Source organism: Perissodus microlepis, chromosome 3, assembly GCF_051167445.1.
Source record: "Perissodus microlepis isolate ML-2025 ecotype Zambia chromosome 3, ASM5116744v1, whole genome shotgun sequence".
Taxonomy (NCBI): Eukaryota; Metazoa; Chordata; class Actinopteri; order Cichliformes; family Cichlidae; genus Perissodus; species Perissodus microlepis.
The window spans coordinates 40,549,160-40,571,901 of record NC_140463.1 but is presented as its reverse complement, the minus strand read 5'-3'; the positions used below and the strand labels follow the sequence as shown (position 1 = coordinate 40,571,901).

The window sequence follows — 22,742 nt, the reverse complement described above, 5'->3', positions numbered from 1 at the left end:
CGTTCACACCAGTATATGGTGTCTATTAGTATCTTGCTGAGATTGGCTGGTTGCTCTGGTTCATGGTCACGCTAAAATACAAAAAATCATTTATCTAATCTCTCCTAATACTTGTGTCTTCATTCTTCTAGATCTTTTTAAATCATTTTAGCCCCACCTGTTTGAGAAAATAAATCTACAGTTTCTATTCATGAAAGGAAGCCTCTGGTAAAACATAGGGTGGGGTCCCATATCGTTTTCCTGTAGTTGTGGTTTGCAGACACGTGCAGTATTTTGGCAGCCAAAAGAAGCAGTTTCAGTTATCTTCCCTCATTCTTTCTTTCTTTCTTTCTTTCTTTCTTTCTTTCTTTCTTTCTTTCTTTCTTTCTTTCTGGGGTTCACACAAACTTGGAAAAGTGAATGTCAAAAGAGTGAGCAGAGAAAGAAAAAAACAAGGTTACTCAAAGTGGTTCACAGCAATTAAACACCATCCTCTATCTACCTGCCACTGTCTGTCACTGTCCTGCTCCATCAGTCACATCTCTCTTCTGCCTTCAGCTCCATCAGGATTGGAGGCAGAAGGGTGCATAACCAGACCTAAAATTCTGATTGTGGTGAAAAGTATAAGGCAAAGTAAAGGATCGTGTTGTTTTCTTCTTTTTTTAGCATCTGCTCTCATTTCTTTGCTATACCCTGTTGTGTAGGTCTGTTCTGTCGCCCTCTATTTATTTCTGCCTGTTTTCTTTCACATGAAGCCACATGTGCTTATGGTCCTCTATGGTTTGAGGACAGAAGTGTGTGGGTGTCACTGAGCCTCTTTCAGACATGCATTCATGCAATCTAAACGGGCTGGTTTCATGTCTGAATGAGCACCCTGGTCATTTTTCTGTAGAAGTCACAACAGCAGGCACGCACAAGATTACCACTGCACATGTCTCTCAAGCTGTTTGTGAGTAGCTCACTGAGAAACTGGAGAATTCCCTAAACAGAAATACCATCTACATAATAACATTTATCCTGCCCAATTTGTTTCTAATTTGCAGTAATATTAATAGATGGTTGTTTCCAACATTCACGCCTGAGTTTTCTGAGACATTACCCAGCATAAATTGTGCCAGATTGGACATTAAGCAGTGATAATCCTTCCAAGTCCCATGGACAGAGTCAGTTTAATATCAGTTGGAATCCATAACAATAGAGCAAGGAGTTGTCCAGAAAATTTGCAGTCATATATCCCGCCCCCTGCACACTCCATCCAAAGAACACCCTCGCCTGAACCAAACAAAGTATTTCCAGTAATGAAAAAGCATCTGTAAGGGTCAGCTTCCTGTTGTGTGCTGTGTGTATAAAAGGGCAGCTTCGAACAAAAGTGAGGTCTCTGTCTCTCAGCTTGTGTGCAAGGGTAAGCACAGCACTGTGCAGGACATACACAGGCTGACTTTTCTTGTTGTTCCTATGCATAATTGTATATGAGAACACAAATAGCAGCTTCTTGTCTGAGATCAAGTTTTTTTTGTAGTGAGAATATTTCTGTTGTCTTCTGCATGCTGCACTCTATTTGACATTGCCCAGATTTTCTATATAAAAACAGGGTAAGATGCACAAACTAAATGTTTGTGTGGTTATACTTATTTGGGGTCAATGCTATGGGTTCCACAAGGTCCATCAGTCTTTAGCCCCTATGGTAAATGTTGTGCATGCACTTTTACTCCCTCAATCACTGTCAGGTGTATCTCACCGAAACCAGCAAGGAACAGAATGACAGAATGACATCACTTTGACACATGCACACAAAAAACAAAAGCAGTTTTTTGATTCCTGTCGTCATTTTTAGGTCTTATAAAAAGTATGCTTTGAAGGAGATTATTTGGTGCATGATCTTTTCTGGTTTCCTTTCATTTCCTCTAACCCTCTTCTCTCTTATGTGCCTCCATGAAGTGCAGTCTGCAGAGTGCTTCCTCTCCTCTGTCCTCTTGTCTTTTTCAAGTGCTTCAAAGAAGTCACCCAGCTGCTATCCTCTCTGGCTTTCTGTGTCTTTCTCTTCCAACTAACCACCTGCTATTTCCAGATTCTGCTTGTAGTGAGGCAGTTGATCTTTTGCCGTCACTTTATTTCCATCCATTGGCCATCTTCAGTGTACCATGGCTGGTTTGGAAATAAAACCAAAGTTTGTAGTTTTCTATGTCATTCATATACTTATTCCCTGGTTTACATAGCTGTGAATAATATCCTTGGTTTCAATTTGAATCTGGTTCTCAGATTTATTGAACTGGGATGGGAACAAATCTCTTAAGAGACCTTACAGTCATGGTAAAAACAAAATGCACCCTTTTTCAATTCTAAGGTTTTGTGTATCAGGACTTAATAAAAAATAATCTGGTCCTGAGCATGGCTTAAAATTAAGTAAATACAACATCAGATAGCACACCGCATTGTGTTATTTATTCAACACAAACTAAACCTATATCGTCAAAGTATTCAGTTGGGGTGTTTTCTCATAGACTTCTATACAGTCTGATGTTTTTGCAACCTGACAAGTCTCCCTCTGGTTGCCAGTGGAAAGATTGCAGGCTTTAACACTGACTTTACTGCTAAGATTCATAGGCTAAGTTTGTCTTTTCTGTGGTAGCTCCATCTGACTTAAGTATATCTTGGTGCTAATTAATGTAGCATGTTTTGTTCAAATATTTTTCATGTTACATCCACTTGCAAATAAATTCTCCAGAATCCTGTAACACACCCAATCAGCCATCAAATATGAATAGTCCTATTATTCAACCAGCTCTGTAGTATTTCTTGTTCTGGCGCTCCCTTTTTTCTCTCCCTTTGTTCTTCCTCTTAAGATGACAGCTAGATAACAGGGCTGTTCTTCCCCCTCATCCTCTTGTACTCTTCAAGTGTCTGTCTTCTTTAATTGCCCCCATGACCGCATGGCTTTAACACAAATGTCTGTGAGGCAACTGGGTCACACAGCGGCTGGTTTGTTGAGTGCCCGTGTTTCAGACCATATGATCAATGTCCTATTTGTCACAGTCTCAAAGTACATCAGTGAAGTATTCATCATTAACGCTCACACAGACGTACTGACAGAGGACAGAGTGGGTGCTGTCACTGTATAAGTGAAACAAGGATGTCAGAGGGAAATTCCACAGACAGACGTTCATCGACCCTTCCTTTATGTTTATGTACATTTATCAGAGTTCATTTCAGGTTGTTGCTCATAGCTGTAATGCCTCCTCGCTATATTAATTTGATAAGAGTTCAAACAAAACATACTTTTGATTTAAATGAAAATTATTGCTTACTTAATATAATTTTGAAGGAAACAAATTAATAGAGGTAACTGTGTGATAACTATGTTACTGTTATTTGTATGTAACTGTTAAATGAATGAAATTACTTATTCAAAGCTTAATACTTATTAAAAGTAGTGGCTGTGGCTCAGGGGGTAGAGCAGGTAATCTACCAATCACTGCTGCTCAGTCTGCATGCCAAAGTATCCTTCGGCAAGATATTGAACCACGCGTTGCTCTTGATGCATTTGCTAGAGTGTGAATGTTAGAAATAGAAATAGAAAAGAAATAGAAAAAATAGGGGGGGGGGAGTGCTTGTCTGAATGAGATGTGTTGTACAAAGAGCTTTGAGTGCTTATGCAGTGTAGAAAAGTGCCATGTAAGAACCAGGCCATTTAACTTCTTTAACTGCTTATAACTGTAAGTAGTGGGGAGTTACCAACATACAAAGTATTCACAAAGAAATAAAAAGCAGAAGGCACAACTTTAAAGATAAAAGCAGTTCAAAGTAGAGTGGTACATTGTGCTCATAATATGAAGGAGATGGTCAGCACCAACACTCAGATAGCCTGTGGTGTTTAAATGATGTTTAGTTGGTACTGAAGTGTTACTCCCGCCAGTCACCATGCGGACAAGTTCTTTGTTTACATGTGGCTTATTCCAAGCTCACCAACAGGATCACTCAGCATTGTCATCGTGAGAACTATTAAAATAAAGCAATTATATTTAGAAACAGTTTCTTAAACATAAAACAATAATTCTCTTTTAGCTTGTCTCATATATCCAGTGAAAATGAAATGATTGAAACCATTATGTGTGACAGGGTTTCCAAAAAACACTGATGCCAAGATAAATCCAGCAAATATAAGTGTACATGTTTTACATGGAAACTCAAATTAACAGAGACACGTTGAACGCACCTCATTGACTGCTGTAGCCAAACAGGAAAGCATGTTCATCTTGGAAGCTGCACTTCATACCTCACAATCTGCGGCTCATTCAAAATCACAAAAATGTTTCCAACAAATATAAAACAAAGAACGTGAAATTAAATCACTGTCAGTTACACTAAATGGCCCAAAATGTGCCAAGATTTCTTTAGCTAACAGGTGCTGCTGTAGCTTCTGCTTCATTCCTATTGTGGGTTCAGAGATGCTCTTTTGCATACCTAGCTGTAGCATATAGCTTTGAGTTATCGTTTCCTTCCTATCAGTCCAAAGCAATCTGGCCATTCACTCAATTAGTTGACATTTTCTCTCTTTTGGACCATTTCAGACCGTTCTCTCTGAACTGTAGAGATGGTTGTGTTGGAAAATCCCTGTAGATCAGCACTTTCTGAAATACTCAGCCCAGCCTAGCTGACACCAACAACCGTACCACATTTAAAGTTATTTAAATCTTCTTTCTTCCCCATTCTGATGCTCGGCTGAAAAAAGCAGGCATTTTATTCACTTAATTAACAGCTATTAACCACAGTAGAATACACTACACATAATTTATGTCACCCACATGCATCTGGTAAATGATTAAGTTTTTCAAAAAACCCTCTCAACTTGACTCCAGAGATGATATCTCTGTGTTGGTTATTTTGCTGCAGTCATTGTTTTTGAAACAAAGAATTGTCTATGTTTGGGAATATGGGATAATAATTTGATAAATGTACTTTAAGTGATAGAACCATATCTAACAGATGACCAAGACTTCTAAAATTATAGACCACATCTACAAAATTAAGATCCAGGTTATAAAATTTGTGTCCTGTTCTTCAGTGGTGGGGAAGTTAAATGGCATGTTTTGCATAAAATTTAAAATGTTGCATATAAATGTTCATATATATGTTGTGATTGCATTAAAGAAATTTAAATGGCTAAATATACAGGACATAATTCCAAACTATTGATGTGCATAGTAGCATACTTTAAAACCCCCCATTTCCATGAGCTCTCTGGAATTAGAAAATGACTGTCAGAAGCTTTCATGGCATTACAGGCCACAGTGTCCATCATGCTGATCCATATCTCTATGAAGGGGTAAAAACAGGGCTCCATGGAAGAGCTCAGCTTTCTCTTCTAATTGAGCATTAGTGTCATTAATTTGAACTCACAAGCTAATGTTGCACTGGTCAGTGGTCATGACAATGATGTGCTCTTCCTAATGCACAGAGTAAAAGGATGGACGTGGAGTGGAGATTTAGAAGACGCGCACACATAGAGTCAGCAGGGTAGTAATCTCGTATTTGACCAAGATGAAAAGCAAAAGGAAATAGTTGCATTAGTGCATTAGTAAAGATACACCAATGTGTTTGGTGTTGCAGGTGGTCAAATCACTTGGCATCTTGGCATCTTGCAAAACAGATTTTGGTCAAACTCAAAATGATTTCTCCTCCCGCCCTTTTCTGAAAACAGTCTTGTGGGAAATTTCAGCAAAATCTGAATTCATTTCATTTTCATCTGATGAATTATTCGACTCTTTTTGTTTGTGTATATATATGTGTGTCAGCGTGTTTTGTGTGATCATTTAAAAAAAAAAATACGTACCTCTAAGATGTCATCGGAAGCAACTTAGTTGCATCTATTTGGTATTTAATCACATATGAGTCAGGAGGATATGGTATCAGAGAACTGGATCAATGGAGACAGACGAGGAACACTAATGTAAAAGGAAGCCATCTTGCGCTTGACTGCTTTTGATAAGTCAGCATCAGATTCATCAGCTAATGTGCAACTTATCTTAAAGAAACCGAGTTTCTGCTATTTGTGCAATCTTATTTAACAAATGCATAGAGACTACAAGACTGAGAGGGATAGAGCTGCTATGGGATGCTGCTCAGTATAAAGTAGAGATACTTTTAATGTTTGTTTTGGACTTTACCAGGGAAAATAAGTGGCTGTTTGTCTGTCTGGTATTTGGTGCAAGGAGGAAGTGTGCAATGGGCTTAAAGCACCTTTTTCAGTCACATCAGCTTTCTGTAGCTGCTGGGAACAGGTTAGTGAGTATATACCCAAAGTTTTAATACCATAATAATGAGTTGAGAAAGTATTATGCTTGTTGTGCAAAAGCGTCTGATTGAAGAGTAACTTGCTATGGGACATTTGGCCAAATAGAAGTGGAGGTGTAGGTATACTTTTGACCCTGTGTGGATTAGTTGTGTGCCCATTAAAGATGTCTGCTGTGCAATCATTCCACCCTGGAGAAAAGAACAGTTCAAAGAAGTGATTAAAAGCCCAAAGTTACCATTAAAGTGATGTCCATGATGAGTGGATATAACTGTGCCTTTATTAAACTTAGATTCGGAGTGTTTTTGTATATTTTTGTAAGAGAATCTACAGTTATTATCATTTAAAAACGCAGTCGGCCCTCTATAGAAATGATCTGTGCTAATGTAAAAACACATGACGGGCTCTTTGGAGGAGAAACCACACCCTAACTAGATACGCATTTCTCCTACTAAGGCAGGTTGTAAGCGTTAATGAAAATGTGAGTATGGATGCTGTTTTATTGTGTTTCTTAAATAGAGCTTTATAATTCTTTCTTTAAGTACCACATTTTGAAATGTGATGTCATCCATATGTAGTATTGAGGTTTATTCAACGCACAATTGTGTGTTATGCTTTTGCAAATAAATAGTTTTGTGTTAAAAATGAGCATGATCTGCAAATAAAGTTGCAGTGCACTGAAAAGTCAAATGAACATTTAAATTTCCTGTTTATGAATTTTACAGCTGACACAGAAACTGTTTATTTTGACATCTTCACATCACTTACTGTATATCTCACTAATTTTGGTCACATTTAGTCACATTTTTAGTCTTTTTGCTGGATTTAAACACTACGGTTACAGTGCAGTGCTTAGTGTAAGAGGGGAGCAATCATAAATCCCTTCGTGACCACCCTGACTTTCTGACATCTGATAGAGACACACACACACTTAATGAGATTCGACTGCCACCCTGCATGCTTACCTCAGCATGCATGTCATGGTTTATCTTCTCAGGTACACACACACACACAAGCAAATGCTAATGAAATTCAGGAGCACTATTAGACTTGTAGATCAGCGGGATGGGTCACTTGCTCTGACTCACAATTTAATGGCGTCTTGGTGTCTCATACCAACAGATCACAGAGAACAGAAACAGAGGGAGCGAGAAGAGATAGCGATAGGAGGATTTAATGATAACACATAATTGATTTTTTTGATCTTGCACACTTGCAATAAACACACACTTGGTGAACCGAGCAGAGGGAGATCTGTGTGAGGATTTAGCAGTGTAAACACATTCTTCATGAACGCTGATAATCCTGCCAAAGAGAAACAGAGAGCATCATTACTTCGGCTCATTGCCATCTCTCCAAACACGCACACAGACACATATATCAGGGTTAACTACTTTCACCTATTCTCTTCGGTCTTCAGTGTATTGCTCAGCAAAGAGCAGACACAAAGGGTGCATCTCGAATTATTTATGCCGCAGTGAAAAGGAATACACCTCATTTTCTCTTTCCTTTTTCCTTCTGGATGGACCACACAGCTAGAGTGTGGTCCACCATCCATCACCCACCACACCCACCCGTCTCTTCCCTAACTCATCTTGTCTTCATCTGCCTCCTCCTCCTTCCTCCTCCTGGTCTTGGTCTTTCTGTATTCATACTTTCTCCACTGTCTCTTCTGTATACACCATTCTTTCTCTCTATTTGTCTCCTTGTTCTTTTAGACTCTTTCTCTGCAGTCGCTTGGTTTTTGCTCAGTAACATTGCAGTGTTGTAAAGTGGGATGCACAGCTCGCCCCGAGTACCAGAGAATTTCCAAAACCTCTTTATCCGTGTTCAGAGCAAGAGCAACATAGCATGTGTCAGGACAGTGTGCTTTCCCTGACACATAAAAGGACAACTTGTAAAGCTAAAGTGTCATTAGTGCATGTTTTGTTATCCTCTAAATCCTCCCTCTCAGCCTTCATCCCTCTCGCCTTCACACAGCAGGAATCCTACCGCAAGTGTCCATCAGCAAAAAAGTAGCAAACCTAATCCCCCCCCCCCCACCCCCACCCTCAGAGGATGTACTTATTTCTAGATAAGGCACTTTTGCAAACTTTGGCCAAGAACCAAAAATATCTTCTGTGCTGTAGTTCCATCTGACAGATGAAAGAAGCATCGGCATATTTTAGTCTAGGAATTTCAACTTTCTTATTTTCTCCGCAGTGCTCCTCACAGGATGAGATTAAGCACTTTGCCTACTCTTCTCCATCCTCCCTTCTGTCAACCTTCTCCTCCGTCCTTCCTGATCTCCTGCTCTCCCTTTAGTCCCATTAGTCATGTCCTGATGGCTCATTAACTATTAAAGAGCAGAACGAGGGAAAGAGAGGAGAGGGGCATTCTGTAAGGCTTGCCTATAGTCATTTGGTAATGGATATCAGGGGATGAGATAAGCGAGAAAGCAGGAGATGAGGGTGGAGCAAGTCCGTGGGGTCTCTTTTCCTCGTCTGATGATGAGTGGGAGTCATCAGGCAAAAAAGGAAGACAAGTTAGGCCTTTTAGTATGTTGTGTCCTTTGGGATGAGGGAAAAGCTCAGAAGCAGAACAGAAGCACATTTGTTTGCATAAAAAGCTTCAAAATATAACCATCTTCAGTCTTGGAGGCTTTTATTCATTCTTAATCAGACAGGCTGAAGAAGGCTTTCAGATAATCCACAAACACTGGACCCTTGTACTGATAAGTTCACAGAGGCTGTTTGCTACTGTACTTTGGATTTATCATATGTTGCTGCCATCTAGTGGCAAAAAAAATCCTTCTTTGAAAGTTGGGGAGTTGTTGAACAAGTTTATAAAAATGTTAAAAATGTCAAAATACAGGTCAAAGAGAATGTTAGTGTCAGTTTGTTCTAATTGACATTGTTTAATTAACATATGTCAAACTAATGAAAGAGGTTAAAATCTTTAGAACAATGCACTTATCACATACAGAGCCTCAGACAGTCTGATACAGCTTTTTAACACTATGTATGTGCATGTGTGTTTGCAGACTCTCTGATGCTGGGGACAGAGGTCGACCTGCAGCAGGTGGAGAACACTGTGTTTGCCATAGAGACTGTGTTCAAGGCATGGCTTCAAGAACAGGGTGGAGACAGAGAGCACCTTCACCTCTTGCTACCAAGCCCCATGGATAACCTCATTCCAGGTTAAAATCTACAGCCACACACAGGACGTGAACACACTGATGTTTTAGGAAGTCAGAAATGCATTAGAATTACAGTTTATTACGTTAACAAAGACATGAAAGAAAGAAAGGTTTTTAATGCACATAAATACAGCCACATGACAAATACAGTTTTCACATGACTCTGTGTAGTCGTGAAAAAGTACAAATTTACAGCTTCCATAGAAATTAAGAGGGTAAGTTGCAGCCAGATGCTGCTAATCAAATGCACTTCATTACCTGATCATTAGGAGCAGAGGTTTTGGCAGCAGAAGCAATTGTTTCTTCTGTTGAAAACCCTTCCCAGTAGTAGATATCCCAGCATCTCCAAAGTGCTCAGAAGAACTGCATAAAATCCAAGAGCTACATCTCAGACTCTACAGACCTCAGTTAGTGTGTTAAATGTTAAAGTTCATGGCAGTACAATTAGAGAAGGCCTAAAAAACTGTGGGTTGCCAAAAAGAACATGGCAGCATGGCTTAGGTTTGTAAATCTACATCTGAACAGTGTGACTCTTGGAACAGTGTCCTATGGACAAATGAGACTAAAGTTGAGATGTCTGGGCACCTTATAGTTACTGAGTTGACCACGAACTCCTCTGAAAACAGAAGTATTCTAGAGTCCGATATGATCTACAGCGAGAGCAGTTTAGAAACAAATATCCATAAACCTCAATGAACTGAAGCAACATTATAAAGAAGAGTTGGCCATTCATCAACAAACACCCTAGACTGGTCACCAGTCTGTCACACAGAGACAAACCATTTGCACTCACTTTCTCACCTATGGGAAACTTAGAATTTCTACAGTTCTAAGTTGTACAAACTACTGAATCATGGCGTGTACTTTGTTTTTAACATGACTGCATGTTTCTGTTGCATGTGCAGTGTGCGTGAAGTGTGACATGCAGGAGCGCATGATAAGCCCGGCGCTCATCCCGCTGACCCCGAACCTGGGAGTGAAGACTGAGAGCATTCGGGACTTCCTGCCTGGCACTAAGGGCTCGGCCAATCAAAGCCCAGCACCGCAGACACTGAAAGTGATCAAGTAAGCGTGGGCATCGATGCTGAGGGCCTTCGAACTATAAGCATAAATAAAAGTTTTTCGGATCAGCTCACCATCACTTTGTTAGGAGAAAGGAAGAGAAGACTTGTGTGTGCAAGATCCAATAACACGCGTTCTCTGTATGCACAGCTCCTTTTTTTGACTTGGGAGCATCTGAGTGCACTTTGTTCTGCTGGAGTTACTGCTCCGACGCTGTAAAAGCAACATGAGCACAAAGTTCAGTCGCTTTTGTTAGGAATTTTGTTGGCCTCGTAAATGTACAATCAGCATGATGGACGAGGAAACCAGAAGATAAAATATATTCCGGAGGACAGGAAAATGCTCATCGTAAAAGTCTGACAAATGAATAAAATCTTTCATACCAATCACAAAACAAATATGGAGAGTTTTACAAGCTTGTAGGTCAAATAGCCTCTGTGGACAGTGTCATACAAAAAATGAGCTACATTTGCATCCTACAAAACAAACTCTTCATGTTATTTTAAACCTCACAGGGATTGTGGACACATGAACTGAATGTAGCGCAGTACATTTTCACTTTCTTCTCTTTCCTACCTGTCAGTAGAGGAATGTGTACGTGCCATTTTTTCTCACAAACTCATGCAGTGCACTGAAGATTGTCTCATGGGCCAGCACAAGGCCAGTTGCAGACACACTGGTGATCCTGTGCTGGCCCATGTGTGGGCCACCTCTGGCTAACCTGATCTGGACCACCAAAGGGCCGTCACTCTTTGCGGTATGTGATCCATGTGTAAGTTGTGTGCAGCCACGGGCCAGTTGCAGACACACTGCTGGCCCTGTGCTGGCCCATATGTCAGCCTAATGTGTACCTTAATCAAGCCATGTAATAACAACATGTGCCGGAACATAATAGTGCAAAAGTAACATGAAAAACCCTGTTTAGACAGTGAATGTACTGACTCTTTCATAGCGCTTTTCTACTCTCCCAGATTACTTAAAGTGCTCTATACAACATGCCACATTCACACACTTTCTCTAAACTGACTACTTCCTAACTGCATTCATACACATTCACACTCTTGACATGTGGACTGGAGAAGCCAGGGATCAAACCACTGACCTTCCGATCAGTAGGGGACCTGCTCTACCGCCTGAGCTACAGCCACCCGCTGGCAAAGATGAGTAAACCGTCACTAGGTTTTGGATAAAGTGTACACTCACAAACCTGTCAAACCTTATTTTGAAACGTTGGCTACTATAGCAGTATTGCAACATGGCATTTGGTTCTTCTAACTAAAATAGGAAAATAGGAACATAAATAGTGCCATCATTGCCAGAACTAGCCCACATCTGGTTGACATACACCCTGCTGTGACACCAGTTAGTCAGAAGTGCCAGCTTGTTGCCAAGTCTGGCCCAGACTTGTTTTCTATGAGCCTGGGCCACATAAACCAAACCACAATCGAGCCAGATATGGCATGCCATCACATCGACATTGCCATCTATGCCGGGCCTGGCCCATATCTGGATGACATACGTCTTATCATGCCAGAAGTCAACCAGCAGTGCCGGCTTGACACCAGATCCGGGCCAGACCTGCCTGCTGTGTGGGGTGGTAATGTTTTCATGCAGTTGAGGTAATGCTGAATTTATTTCCAACTCGGTGAACAGCTTTTGTGTAACAGCTGATGTCATTTTTCCCTAAATGTCCACACACATGCTACACACACGCTAATGATAGAAAGCAGGCGCTGAGGTAGAAACTTGATTTGCATTTGTTTTACATTTTCAGGACCTACAGTAGGAAGTAATGTGCGTTTGTGTGAACGAATGGGCATTCGTTTTGCATACCAGACGGTTGGAAAATTGTGCTGTTTATGTACTTGAGTTAGAAAATGGGTCACACTGCAAACGCACCTCAGCAGGGATGATGTCATTCTCTCTGCTCATGATGTTTTCCATATATTTGCATACTTACAGTTTTCTGCTGGAGCTAATTTCAGAAATGAAAAGGATTTCATTGTTTTTTCCATTTTTGGCATGTGTGTGTGTGTCTTTCAGAGTTCTGCGCGCAGACGGAGTGTGTGAGAGTGTGTTGTACGGCCTTCCGCTGGTGATCCGCCCAACCACCTGCTGGCAGCTGGACTGGGATGAAATGGAGAACAACCAGAACTTGTTCCATGCCCTCTGCCACACACTCAGGGTGTAGTTTCTGTTTTTTCATCTTGTGACAATTGTCTTTATTAAGAGAAACTGACATTTTATGACCGCATGTGATGCAGAAGTAAAACCCATTTGACCAGTCTACATGAAAGAATTTGCATAATGCAAATCTGGTTCCCGTTTTAGCGAATGTGGGAACGTGGGAGTCATGGTAGAATAGAGCAATCATATTCATGTTAGTGTTTTTGTTTGACGGTTGTGATTCTCAACTCATACAAACCAACACCAAAAACACTGGAAAGTTGTGCAAATTCAAGTAAAAATAAAATACAGTGGTTTGTAAATTTCATAAATCCATATTTTGTTTACAGCAGAACATAGTAAACATATCAAACAGAGAAAATGTGCCAGTTTAAGAACAGTATTAAATAATCTTGTGGTTTATGGTAGTAACACATCTCAACCAATTGGGACAGCTCCATGTTCAGCACTAAAAAGCATCTCCTATTTGTTTAACAACAGGTTTTTTTTACCCCTCGGCTATAAAGGGCTGATGGAGTATTGACATCAGTCTGCTGGGCGGGTGCGCAGAGGTGACATTTTCTGAAAATGTGATTTCTTGAATGTGATAACTTAAGAACAAGGTGACAGAGGACTTTCAAATTGATACCTCAGGTGGATCTACTTAAAAATCTCAGACATGTTAGAGGTCAGAGGTCAACTTTTCTGAAAATCATCTAGAATTTTTAATTGTTACCAAAGGTGCATCTAGGGTTAGAAGTGGCAGGTATTTTTAACTGTCTGCGAGCTGCAGAGACCGGTTGCTTCACATTTGAGTAGTGGGTATACTTTGAGTATGTGTATGGTGGCGTGGTGGGTCTGTCAAGCGATAGTTGTGGCCAGCGCTAGCGGTCCAAGTGGAGGAGCAGAGGAGTTTTCGGTATTTAAGCAGCCCTTTGCTGACCAATCCGACCAGGCTAAAGCTATTACAAAAGCTACTGGGGTGTTTAGCTGCAGACGGGAGGCCGTATTCCGTTGTGCAAAACAAGGGGTTTAAACTATGATGAACGTGCTTGAGCCACGCTATGATATCCCGTTCGCGTCCACTTTAGTGGCAAGATCGTTCCAAGCATGTATGAGCAGGAAAAAATTTAAGTTATGGCTGAACTGTCCCAGGCATCTTCTGTTGCCCTAACTACTACAAATGGGTGGACCTCCAGGGCAACGGAAAGCTACGTGACCGTGACAGCTCATTATATCACAGCAGAGTGCGATATAATGAGCAGTATGTATTATTGTAGGGTCTACCTTACAATATAAAGCACCTTGAGGCGACTGTTGTTGTGATTTGGCGCTTTATAAATAAAATTGAATTGAATTGAGTGGTAGATACAAAGACTGTACTGCCCTATATTGTACCATAATTTTTTTTTTAAATAATTGCGTGGAATACTTCAATAAGTAAATAATTAAATGTTCAATTTTTGTCTTTTTTCTTTTTTGCTGATCCGAAAATTGATCCGATCCGTGACTAAAAACCGTGATCCGATCCGAACCGTGAGATTTTTGATCCGTTGCACCACTACATTCGAGAGAGGAATGTTGTCCCGTTCTTGTCTGATAAAGGATTCTAGCTTCTCAGCAGTCCCACGTCTTCTTGTTGTATTTTCGTTTCATGTTTTCAACTGGTGAAAGGTCTGGACTGATGGCAAGGCAGTTCAGCACCCAGACTCTTCTGCTGCGAAGCCATGCTGTTGGATTAGCTGCAGCATGTGATTTAACATTGGCTGAAAATATGACTGAAATATGCAAGACTTTTTTAAATGATAATGATGATAACAAGCTGTCAGGTCTCTGCTCTTTAGTCTGGAGGATGTAGCTTTTTTTCCCCAAGGAATTTCACAATAAATTCATCTGACCACACAACAGTTGTCCATTTTAGCTTTAACCCAGAGAAGAGGTTTCTGGATCATGTTCACATACTGCACAACTTCTTCTCTGCATGATAGAGACAGGAAGGGAATTTGTGGACGACTCAGTGAACTTTCTGGAAGTGTCCCTAAGCCCATGTAGTCAAACAGAATCATAAAGAGCTGGTACGTCCCAATGCATAAAAGCTCAGAAACGAAACTGTGTACTTTATATTTACATGATTCTGAGTATCTGTAAATAAGAGCCACATTGAGCCTTTTTCTGTATTTGGATTCCAACTTTACCTCAGATATAATGGCTTATATCCCTCAACTTTAATACTTCTTTGGTTCCCTATATTAATGTAACTGGTGCTAATACACTACTGAAGTTAATTTATCTGCTTCTGCTTCTGTTTTTAACACAGTGCTGCCCGAGAGCTCAAAGATCACAGGCATACAATGTGGATTTTCAGCCTTGTCACTTGCACACAGAGATTTCTCCAGATTCTCCGAATCATTTGATGATATAATGTACTGTATATTATTGATGAGATGTTCAAAGACTTCCCAATTTTAATGCTGAAGCATGTTATTCTGAAAGCAATCCCTGCTTTGTAGATGCAGTTTTTTTGCAGAAAGGTGAACATTTGCCTATCTTTACATCTAAGAAACTCGGGCTCTCTGACGTGCTCTTTCTCTGTTTCCAGTTAATATAAATAGTTCCAAAATGTTCCTCCAGCTGTTTTTCAGTAACACTTTTCCGGTCTTTTTGTTGCCCCATTTTTGAGATGTGTTGCTGCCATTAAATTCAAATGTTCTCTGTTGTTTTTTTCATGAAATAGTCAAATGTTCCAGTTTGAACATTTGATGTGTTTAAGATATGTTTACATTTTACACAGCATGCCAATGTTTCTGCACTAATAACGTAGCATAAAATTGTTTGGACCATTTGATCGTCTTTTCATTTTAGCTTGTCAGCCTTGCAAGATTCTGCATATCCCTCCGTGGTTCAAAAAGTTTTTGATTTCTCTCTTTCAGAGTCGTGACCTGTTCCTGCTGCTGCAGGTGGAGCCGGCTCAGAAGTCTGCAGCTGGAGCCTCAGGTCCATGTGTGTATTTGTGTTTATGTTTATGTGTGAGAGAGCTGACTGTTTATCAAGTTCATTCGTGAGCAATCATAGGCCCCGTGTATGTGTCCAACACAGGTGTGTATTCCCACTACATCCTCCAGCCATCTCCATCTCTGTCCCTGCTGCTGAAGCCTGTGGTCTCCAGAGAGTTGCTGCTGCCGTGCTCACAGCTGGTCTCGGCTCAGGACCCTGCACATCACGCCATGCAGACTATACAGGTTAGATGACCTCCAGTTGCTCTAAACGATTTAGAGAAGTAAATAGAGACACTGAGAACCTCAAAGCAGAAGTTGATGATTCAACTTCAGTAATCTATCAGCACTGGTTACCTTTACATTAATACAAGGCAAGCTGTCAGCCAAGTTAGACAGATATCCTCACATCTGAATCTACAATATTTTGGCATACAGAGGTGTTCATGGTCAACTCTGTGATTGCAAGTTGCCCGGGTCTTGTGCCTGCAAAGTGAGCCTAAATCATCACCCCTCCATCTCCATGGTGAAAGCTGATATGAGGGGGACACTGTGCATTGTGGCCAAACATCTCCACTTGGTTCTCACCTGTCCAAAGCTGTGCTGTTCTTTTTAGGGAGAAAATATGACAGCCTTTACAAATAAGCCGCACTTGTTCAGTCTTTTCTAATTTTACTATCATGCTAACTCAGGCCCATAGATTCTGATGTAGCTCTAAGAGTTACATCTTCTTCAGGTGGATTTGCTGCAACGTCCCCTCAATGGAGGATTTCGGCATCGTGTTAACACTCACCTGAATGACCAGTTAACCTTTTAAAGACTGAACCATGAAATCATCATCCATTCGCTTCCGCTTATCGCGGGGGGCGCTGGAGCCTATCCCAGCTGTCATAGGGCGAGAGGCAGGGTACACCCTGGACAGGTCGCCAGTCTGTCACAGGGCCAACACATAGGGACAGACAACCATTCGCACTCACATTCATTCACACCTAGTGACAATTTGGATTACAAGCTGCATGTCTTTGGACAGTGGGAGGAAGCCGGAGTACCCGGAGGGAACCCACGCAAACACGGGGAGAACATGCAAACTCCACACAGAAAGACCCCAGCCTGATGTTGGAATTGAACTCAGGACCTTCTTGCTGTGCGGCAACGGTGCTAACAACCGTGCCACCGTGCTGCCTGAAATCATCATACAATTCTAATTGTATATACCTGGAACTAAGGACCACACCATTTGTTTATATGTCTTCTTCTTCTTCTTTCCCCTGTTGGATCACATACCCATCAATCACTTTCTCTTGCATCCTCTTGTGTCACTCCAACCTTCTTCATGTCCTCCTTCACCACATCCATGAATCTTCTCTGAGGGTTTCCTCATTTCCTCCTGCCGGGCAGCTCCATCCACATCAGCACTGTCTCACTGTCCTCATGCCGTACACCACCCTCACCATTGCCATTCCTTACTTCCTTCTCTCCAAAATTCTGAAAATTTTGTACCCTAAAAATCACGTTAAACAATCTAGTTAAAAAGTGCCCTGCTCTCTTTCATAGACATCTCCACCTTGACAGGTAGGTCTTCTGGACCAACCACCTTTCCACTCTTCATTCTCTTCATAGCTGCCCTCACTTCCTCCTTTCTAATCTGCACTTTATGACCAACTTGCTTCCATCTGTCTTCCTCTCTCTTACATTTCCTACACCCATCAGTTCCTCAAAATTACTTCTTCCATCTTGTCAACACACTCTCTTCACTCATTAGCACGTTTCCATCTTTATCTTTATTCCACTTCGGTCTCTCTATAACCAACTGACAAAAGTCCCTCTTTTTTCCTTCTTTTAGCATCTAGTCTCACAAACAACTCACTGTAAGCATTTTCCTTTTCCTTTGCCACCTTTCTCTTTGCCGTATACTCCCACTATTCCTGTCTACTTTCTTCATCTCCCTGTTCCTTCGAACACTTTCCTCACATTATCACTCCCGCCCTGATATTATGACCTTTACTTAAACTGCACACTCATCATCGCGAAGGAGAGGCACGCAAAGTTTCGATGACGTCTCAGGATGAAGCTTCTGTGAATGTGATGATGACAGTATTAGACGTCATGTGTATTTTCGACAGGACATTACTACGATTCTGTTTTGGAACACAGTGCCTCGTCATTTACTCCGACTCACTTTTTTTATTCTGAGTACTCGCTAAAGGTCGAAACAGGTCGCAGTTGAAATATTCAAATGATACTCGTGTGCCTTCTGTCTCTGTCAGAGCTGTCTCACTCAGCTGGATGAGGAGTTTGTTTTAAACCCTCTCACCCTGAGCAGTAACCTCTACCAGCACCTCAGGAGCCGAGGCCTGCTCTCCCAGCCACGATACCCATACAGGTCAGCAACACGGCACGTCAAGCTCTAATTTAAAGAATGACGTGATCAGTGCCGTTAGTGAATATGTAGCTAAGTGAAGGTGATCGTAACCACAAGCTGTTGCCAATGATAAAGAAGCTTATTAAGAAGATTCTGTTCAGGTTACAGATATATGTTAAGGAGATAATATTGAGGAGCTAAGCTGTTTGTGTTCCCAGGATTCAGCCACCACAGGAGGGCCCTAAAAGCACAGGCAGCAGACAGCCACGGCAGGTAAACACAGCAGCTTTATGACAGTCTGAAGGTCACTCTGCGATGCTTATATATAACATGGGGGAAGTTTATGGTTCAAGAACCATTTGACCGCATTCTGATTAACCACATTAAACATCTTTCTATGGAGCGTGTGCTTTAGTAATGCCCTTCAGCCTCATGTCCTCATTTGATCACTAGATGGCAGCACTCGCTGCAGTCAGACACAAACAAGCCTTTTGGACAAAAACATGAAAATAAACATGAGAATGAAAAATGTGAAGTAAAGCAACACAATCCAATAAAACAACCACATTGTTGTTTGGAGGCAGCGGTTGAGGACGAGCAGATGTCCGAGTTAAAGCAAACAGATAAAGGTGTTGTGTGAGCGTGCCCTCCGGAGGCAGTTTAGATAATCGGGCATTATTGGTGCACTCGGTTGAGCTGGAACTAGTTTTAACTGCTTAGTTCGTAGCCAGGTAGTCGTAAACTAGAGGTCAGCCAGTCTCAAACACTCTGAGGGCATTGTTTTTGTAAACTGTTGTGTGATGTCAGCAGTTTTGTTTGAATGGGAGCATCTGAGAGATGCATGAAAGCTGTCAGATAATGTGAGAATACTAAGTGACAAATAAAAACAATCACAGGTTTTTAAAGGAGGCCACAAAGTGAACTTGTGGTTAATCTTTAATGGTGCTTTGTGTTTTATAATCTTATCATGTCCTGGAAAGAAACTAGAAACTAAAAGTGCCAGATAAAAGTTTGCGAAATACCCATTTAAGCAACTTCAGTGCCTAAAGTTTCACAAGAATAATTTTGGATGCAGATGAAGTCAGAAGTTTAGTTAAAACCTAAAAGTAAAATTTTATTTCAGGAAGTGGTTAAGTTACCTCATTGAGTCTGAGGATTACTGCGTTTCTGATGTGAAACAACGATAGTGCAGTGAAGCATTCTTCAGTTTTATTTTAGAGTTTTCAAAGTGAGTCATAAACTCTGATTAAACGAGCACACAGTCTGTGCTGTGGTGCTTTCTGATACTCTACAATGTTGTCAAAGATAGCACTTTTGAGTGTGGTTTTATATCACAAGGGATTCTTCTAAAAGGTTCAGACTTTCCAGAAGATCATTCGGCTCGTGGTTTGTCTGGTGGCATCCTATTGGGTTTTTTTACTGTAATTCCAGACCAATATTCAGTGCTTCGGAGTATATTCCGAGTATTTTCTAGTAGAGTGTAGTATTTCATGTGGATTTCACAGGCAGTGTATCGCTCGTGAACTTTCACCCTAATTTTTTTTTATGTATTCCCATCAGCTGAGGCCTGCTGTGTCCTGAGGGTGTATAGCTGTTGGCAGGGTGACTCATCGGGGCTGATAAGGCTGCTCACATGCAAATAGTTCACTTCAGTGGGAAAACGCAGGGAAAGTGTTTATTCGCTCTGTTCTGTGGCGAGCTCTCGCTCCAGCTGACCTCAGACTTAAAGTCCAAACATAATGTTCCTTTTTGCTGCGTTCACATGTCCTTCCTCCCAACTCCTTCACATCCTCCTCTTCCACTCTTTCATCTCCCGTTTTCTACAAGAAAGTGATCTTGAGTTTGAAATTCAGAATGTGTGTGTGTGTGTGTGTGTGTGTGTCGCCTCCATTCAGCTACAAAACTACAGTCGCCAACTGGGAATGAACAAGGTCAGGGCCACCGTTGCTCCGCTACCCTCCTCCTCCGCCGCCTCCTCTTCCTCCTCGCTGGGACCTCCTCCCAGCAAGGCCTCCCGCCCAGCTCTGAACTTCCTCAGCAGCAGCAGCAGTAGCAGCAGTCGGGCCCCTACCCAGCAAGAGGGAAACGATGATGATGATGATGATAACTCTGCTAATACAGTAAGAGTGCTGCAGGGTTAGTAGCAGAAAGTGAGGAAAAGTCCATTGTTGCACACTTCAAAGGGGTTCCAGTGGAATCAGCGCACCTGCAAATATATAGGCCCTCACACACACACACACATATTTGGCTAATTGGTCTCCACTGTAAAGCTGGTGAGCAATCAGGCAGCTAATAAAGGCTTTAAAGAAAGGAAGAGACAAGCTAATTTGCACGTAAATGCACACAGGAGGCAGTGCAACACGCTGTGAGCACACTTACTCTGCACTGCACTCTGGGTGGTTCTTCTGACACTTTCTTTCATCTCTATTTATTCTCACCGCTCGCTCGAACAATATTAGTTAGATCTGAATTTAACAAGCCTCCGTCGCTGCATTTGCAAGCATGTGCGTGCATGTGTGCGAGCGTGAATGTGAGAAAGGAAAGTTTCAGCTCGCTGCCATGTGCAGATTGCTGAGTTAGCAAAACGTCAAAATCACACACCGTAAACAATGAAAAAGAAAAAAGCAGGATAAAAGATGAAAAGAAGGGAAGCGGCAGGACAATGAAAGCCTTAAACAGTCACCCAAAAAAAATGGAGGGAAGTAATAAGAAGTTGCAAAAAAAAAAAGAACAAACGTGGGTGGTGTGTGGGAGATCAGAGGAAGATTAAAAGCTGATGGATGTATAAAAAGCAGTGTCTGCGCTAGAGCACGCACGCTGGCACGCACAGCTTTAAGTCAAAAGGAAACTAGCTACAAAACTACAATTGATGCATAATAAACGAGACGTGCTGTATAAAGACTTATAGCGCGCACACATGCACATTCCATCTTGAGCTCCCGTTCGAACACAGCTTCACTGTTTCAACAAGCCAGAGACAGAGAGGCCTCTCTGCTCGCCTTTACCCCCGCCGCCAGCTCTCTCTCAGAGGGTTTAAAGGCAGCGTGAGGGGGAGGAGGGTGGATGGAAGAAAACTGATAAAATCTCCAGTGTGTTCTGTGAAAACGTGAATATGACAACTTTGCATTAGAAAAAAACACTCCGTTGTGTCTGCGAGTGTGTGTGTGTGAGGCGATTTGAAGCTATTACATCACTGCTGGTTTGTGCACAGTTTTATATTTACACTCCGACAGTGATTCACATTCACACATTAGTTACGTTTGTCCGTCGTCACTGTTATGAATTCATTTCCCGTGAATGAGCCTTGTCACACACAGGTTTAATGAGTCTCCCGCCATTCCACCCCCTTACTGAACCTTATAACATTTGGCACATCCCAGTGGCCAGTGACTTCATGACGTTGTGATGTCACACTACTTCCGCATTCACGAATTGCGATGACAACGATGCTTTTGTCTCTGAAAAGAATTCACCCGGACCTTCAAAACTAGCCACTAAGATTTTCCCCACTTCCCCCTCTCTCTCCCGTCGCTTCTTCACTCTCGCTCTTCACTTTCTTTTTGATTCTCACGAGCGCTGGAGAGCTGAGTCAACTGGTGTGAATTTCATAAATTTGTTCAGATGCAACGACAGCAGTCCCTCTGTCTCCGGAGAGGTCAGAAGGCTAGAGCCGGAGCTCTTCTGCGTGACCTGCACACTGTTAGGCACACTCCTCATTAAATGTCACAACTGTTACAGATAAATGTGATATTACCAGAAACTGACAAAAGTTCAATTGTTTTTGAAATTGCAGGAAGTTTAACAGTGTCCCGCTTGTCAGGTGACTTTTTCGATTTTTCGCTCTAAAGCAAAAGGTCTTCTCTGAAAAATGTTTTGCATTTGTTGTTGTTCTTTTTTTCCTCATCTCACAGTGTTAAATCAGTCGTGCTCCTGTTCAGCTTTCTTTCATATATATGAGGTGTGTATATATATATATACACATGTATAAACCTGTATCTGATCTGTTCATCTGCTGTGGAATAATAAAATACCAGTTTGTGGGCGGATGATTGTGGTAACATTTCTGTAGCATAAGGTGCTGATAGTAGAAGAAGGGCACCTAACCGCCTTTAACCTTTTACCTCCCACAGGTTTCCCTGCACATTAATAACATTATTGAGTTTCCCAAGGATGAGAGCAGAATGAAAAGGCGTATAAATATGAAACTGTTGCATATTTAATGATTGATTCTCTTTGTCATCTTCATCATTATCGCTTAAAAAAAAACCCACCGCACAATTAAGTGCATCCAGTGTGTAACTAAAACCTTAAAAACGCTTTTCGTTTTAAGCCATGAACCTATTGAAATTAACCTTTTTAAAAGTGTAGCTCTGGATCCTAACTGGTGATACTTTTGTTTTCTAGTGGGCATTTCTTTAATTTCTGTGGTATGTGGACAAAGGAAGCAGCTGGGTATTTTTGTCTACCATCACCAGACATCACTAGTAGGTGAGGACAGGACATTGAAAATAGTGTGCTAAGCAATAAACCAATCCTGCCCAAATCCTGCTCTCAAGCGGTCTGTTGTCAGGAGCTTGATTGTTTGAATCTTTATTTTGAACATGTTGAAAAAGTACAACAACACAGAATTAAAAAGAGACCAACAAACAAAGCAAAAGAAAAGGAAAACGAGCAACCACAACTACAAATAATTTTCATGTTCAAAAAGGAGAT

At 41.4% G+C, this 22,742-nt stretch overlaps 1 protein-coding gene across 1 annotated transcript in view; it reads left to right on the top strand.

Annotated features, from left to right (window-relative positions):
• Window positions 1-22,064, top strand: part of m1ap (meiosis 1 associated protein) — a 66,401-nt gene extending 44,337 nt beyond the window's left edge. The window contains exons 5-12 of the mRNA XM_084924458.1: window positions 9,291-9,446; window positions 10,352-10,511; window positions 12,552-12,693; window positions 15,605-15,674; window positions 15,771-15,913; window positions 17,935-18,050; window positions 18,248-18,302; window positions 19,925-22,064. Of these exons, the coding sequence (XP_084780584.1) occupies window positions 9,291-9,446; window positions 10,352-10,511; window positions 12,552-12,693; window positions 15,605-15,674; window positions 15,771-15,913; window positions 17,935-18,050; window positions 18,248-18,302; window positions 19,925-20,170 (1,088 nt within the window). The 3' untranslated portion in view covers window positions 20,171-22,064. The remainder of the gene's footprint in view (window positions 1-9,290; window positions 9,447-10,351; window positions 10,512-12,551; window positions 12,694-15,604; window positions 15,675-15,770; window positions 15,914-17,934; window positions 18,051-18,247; window positions 18,303-19,924) is intronic.
• Window positions 22,065-22,742: the final 678 nt, after the last annotated feature.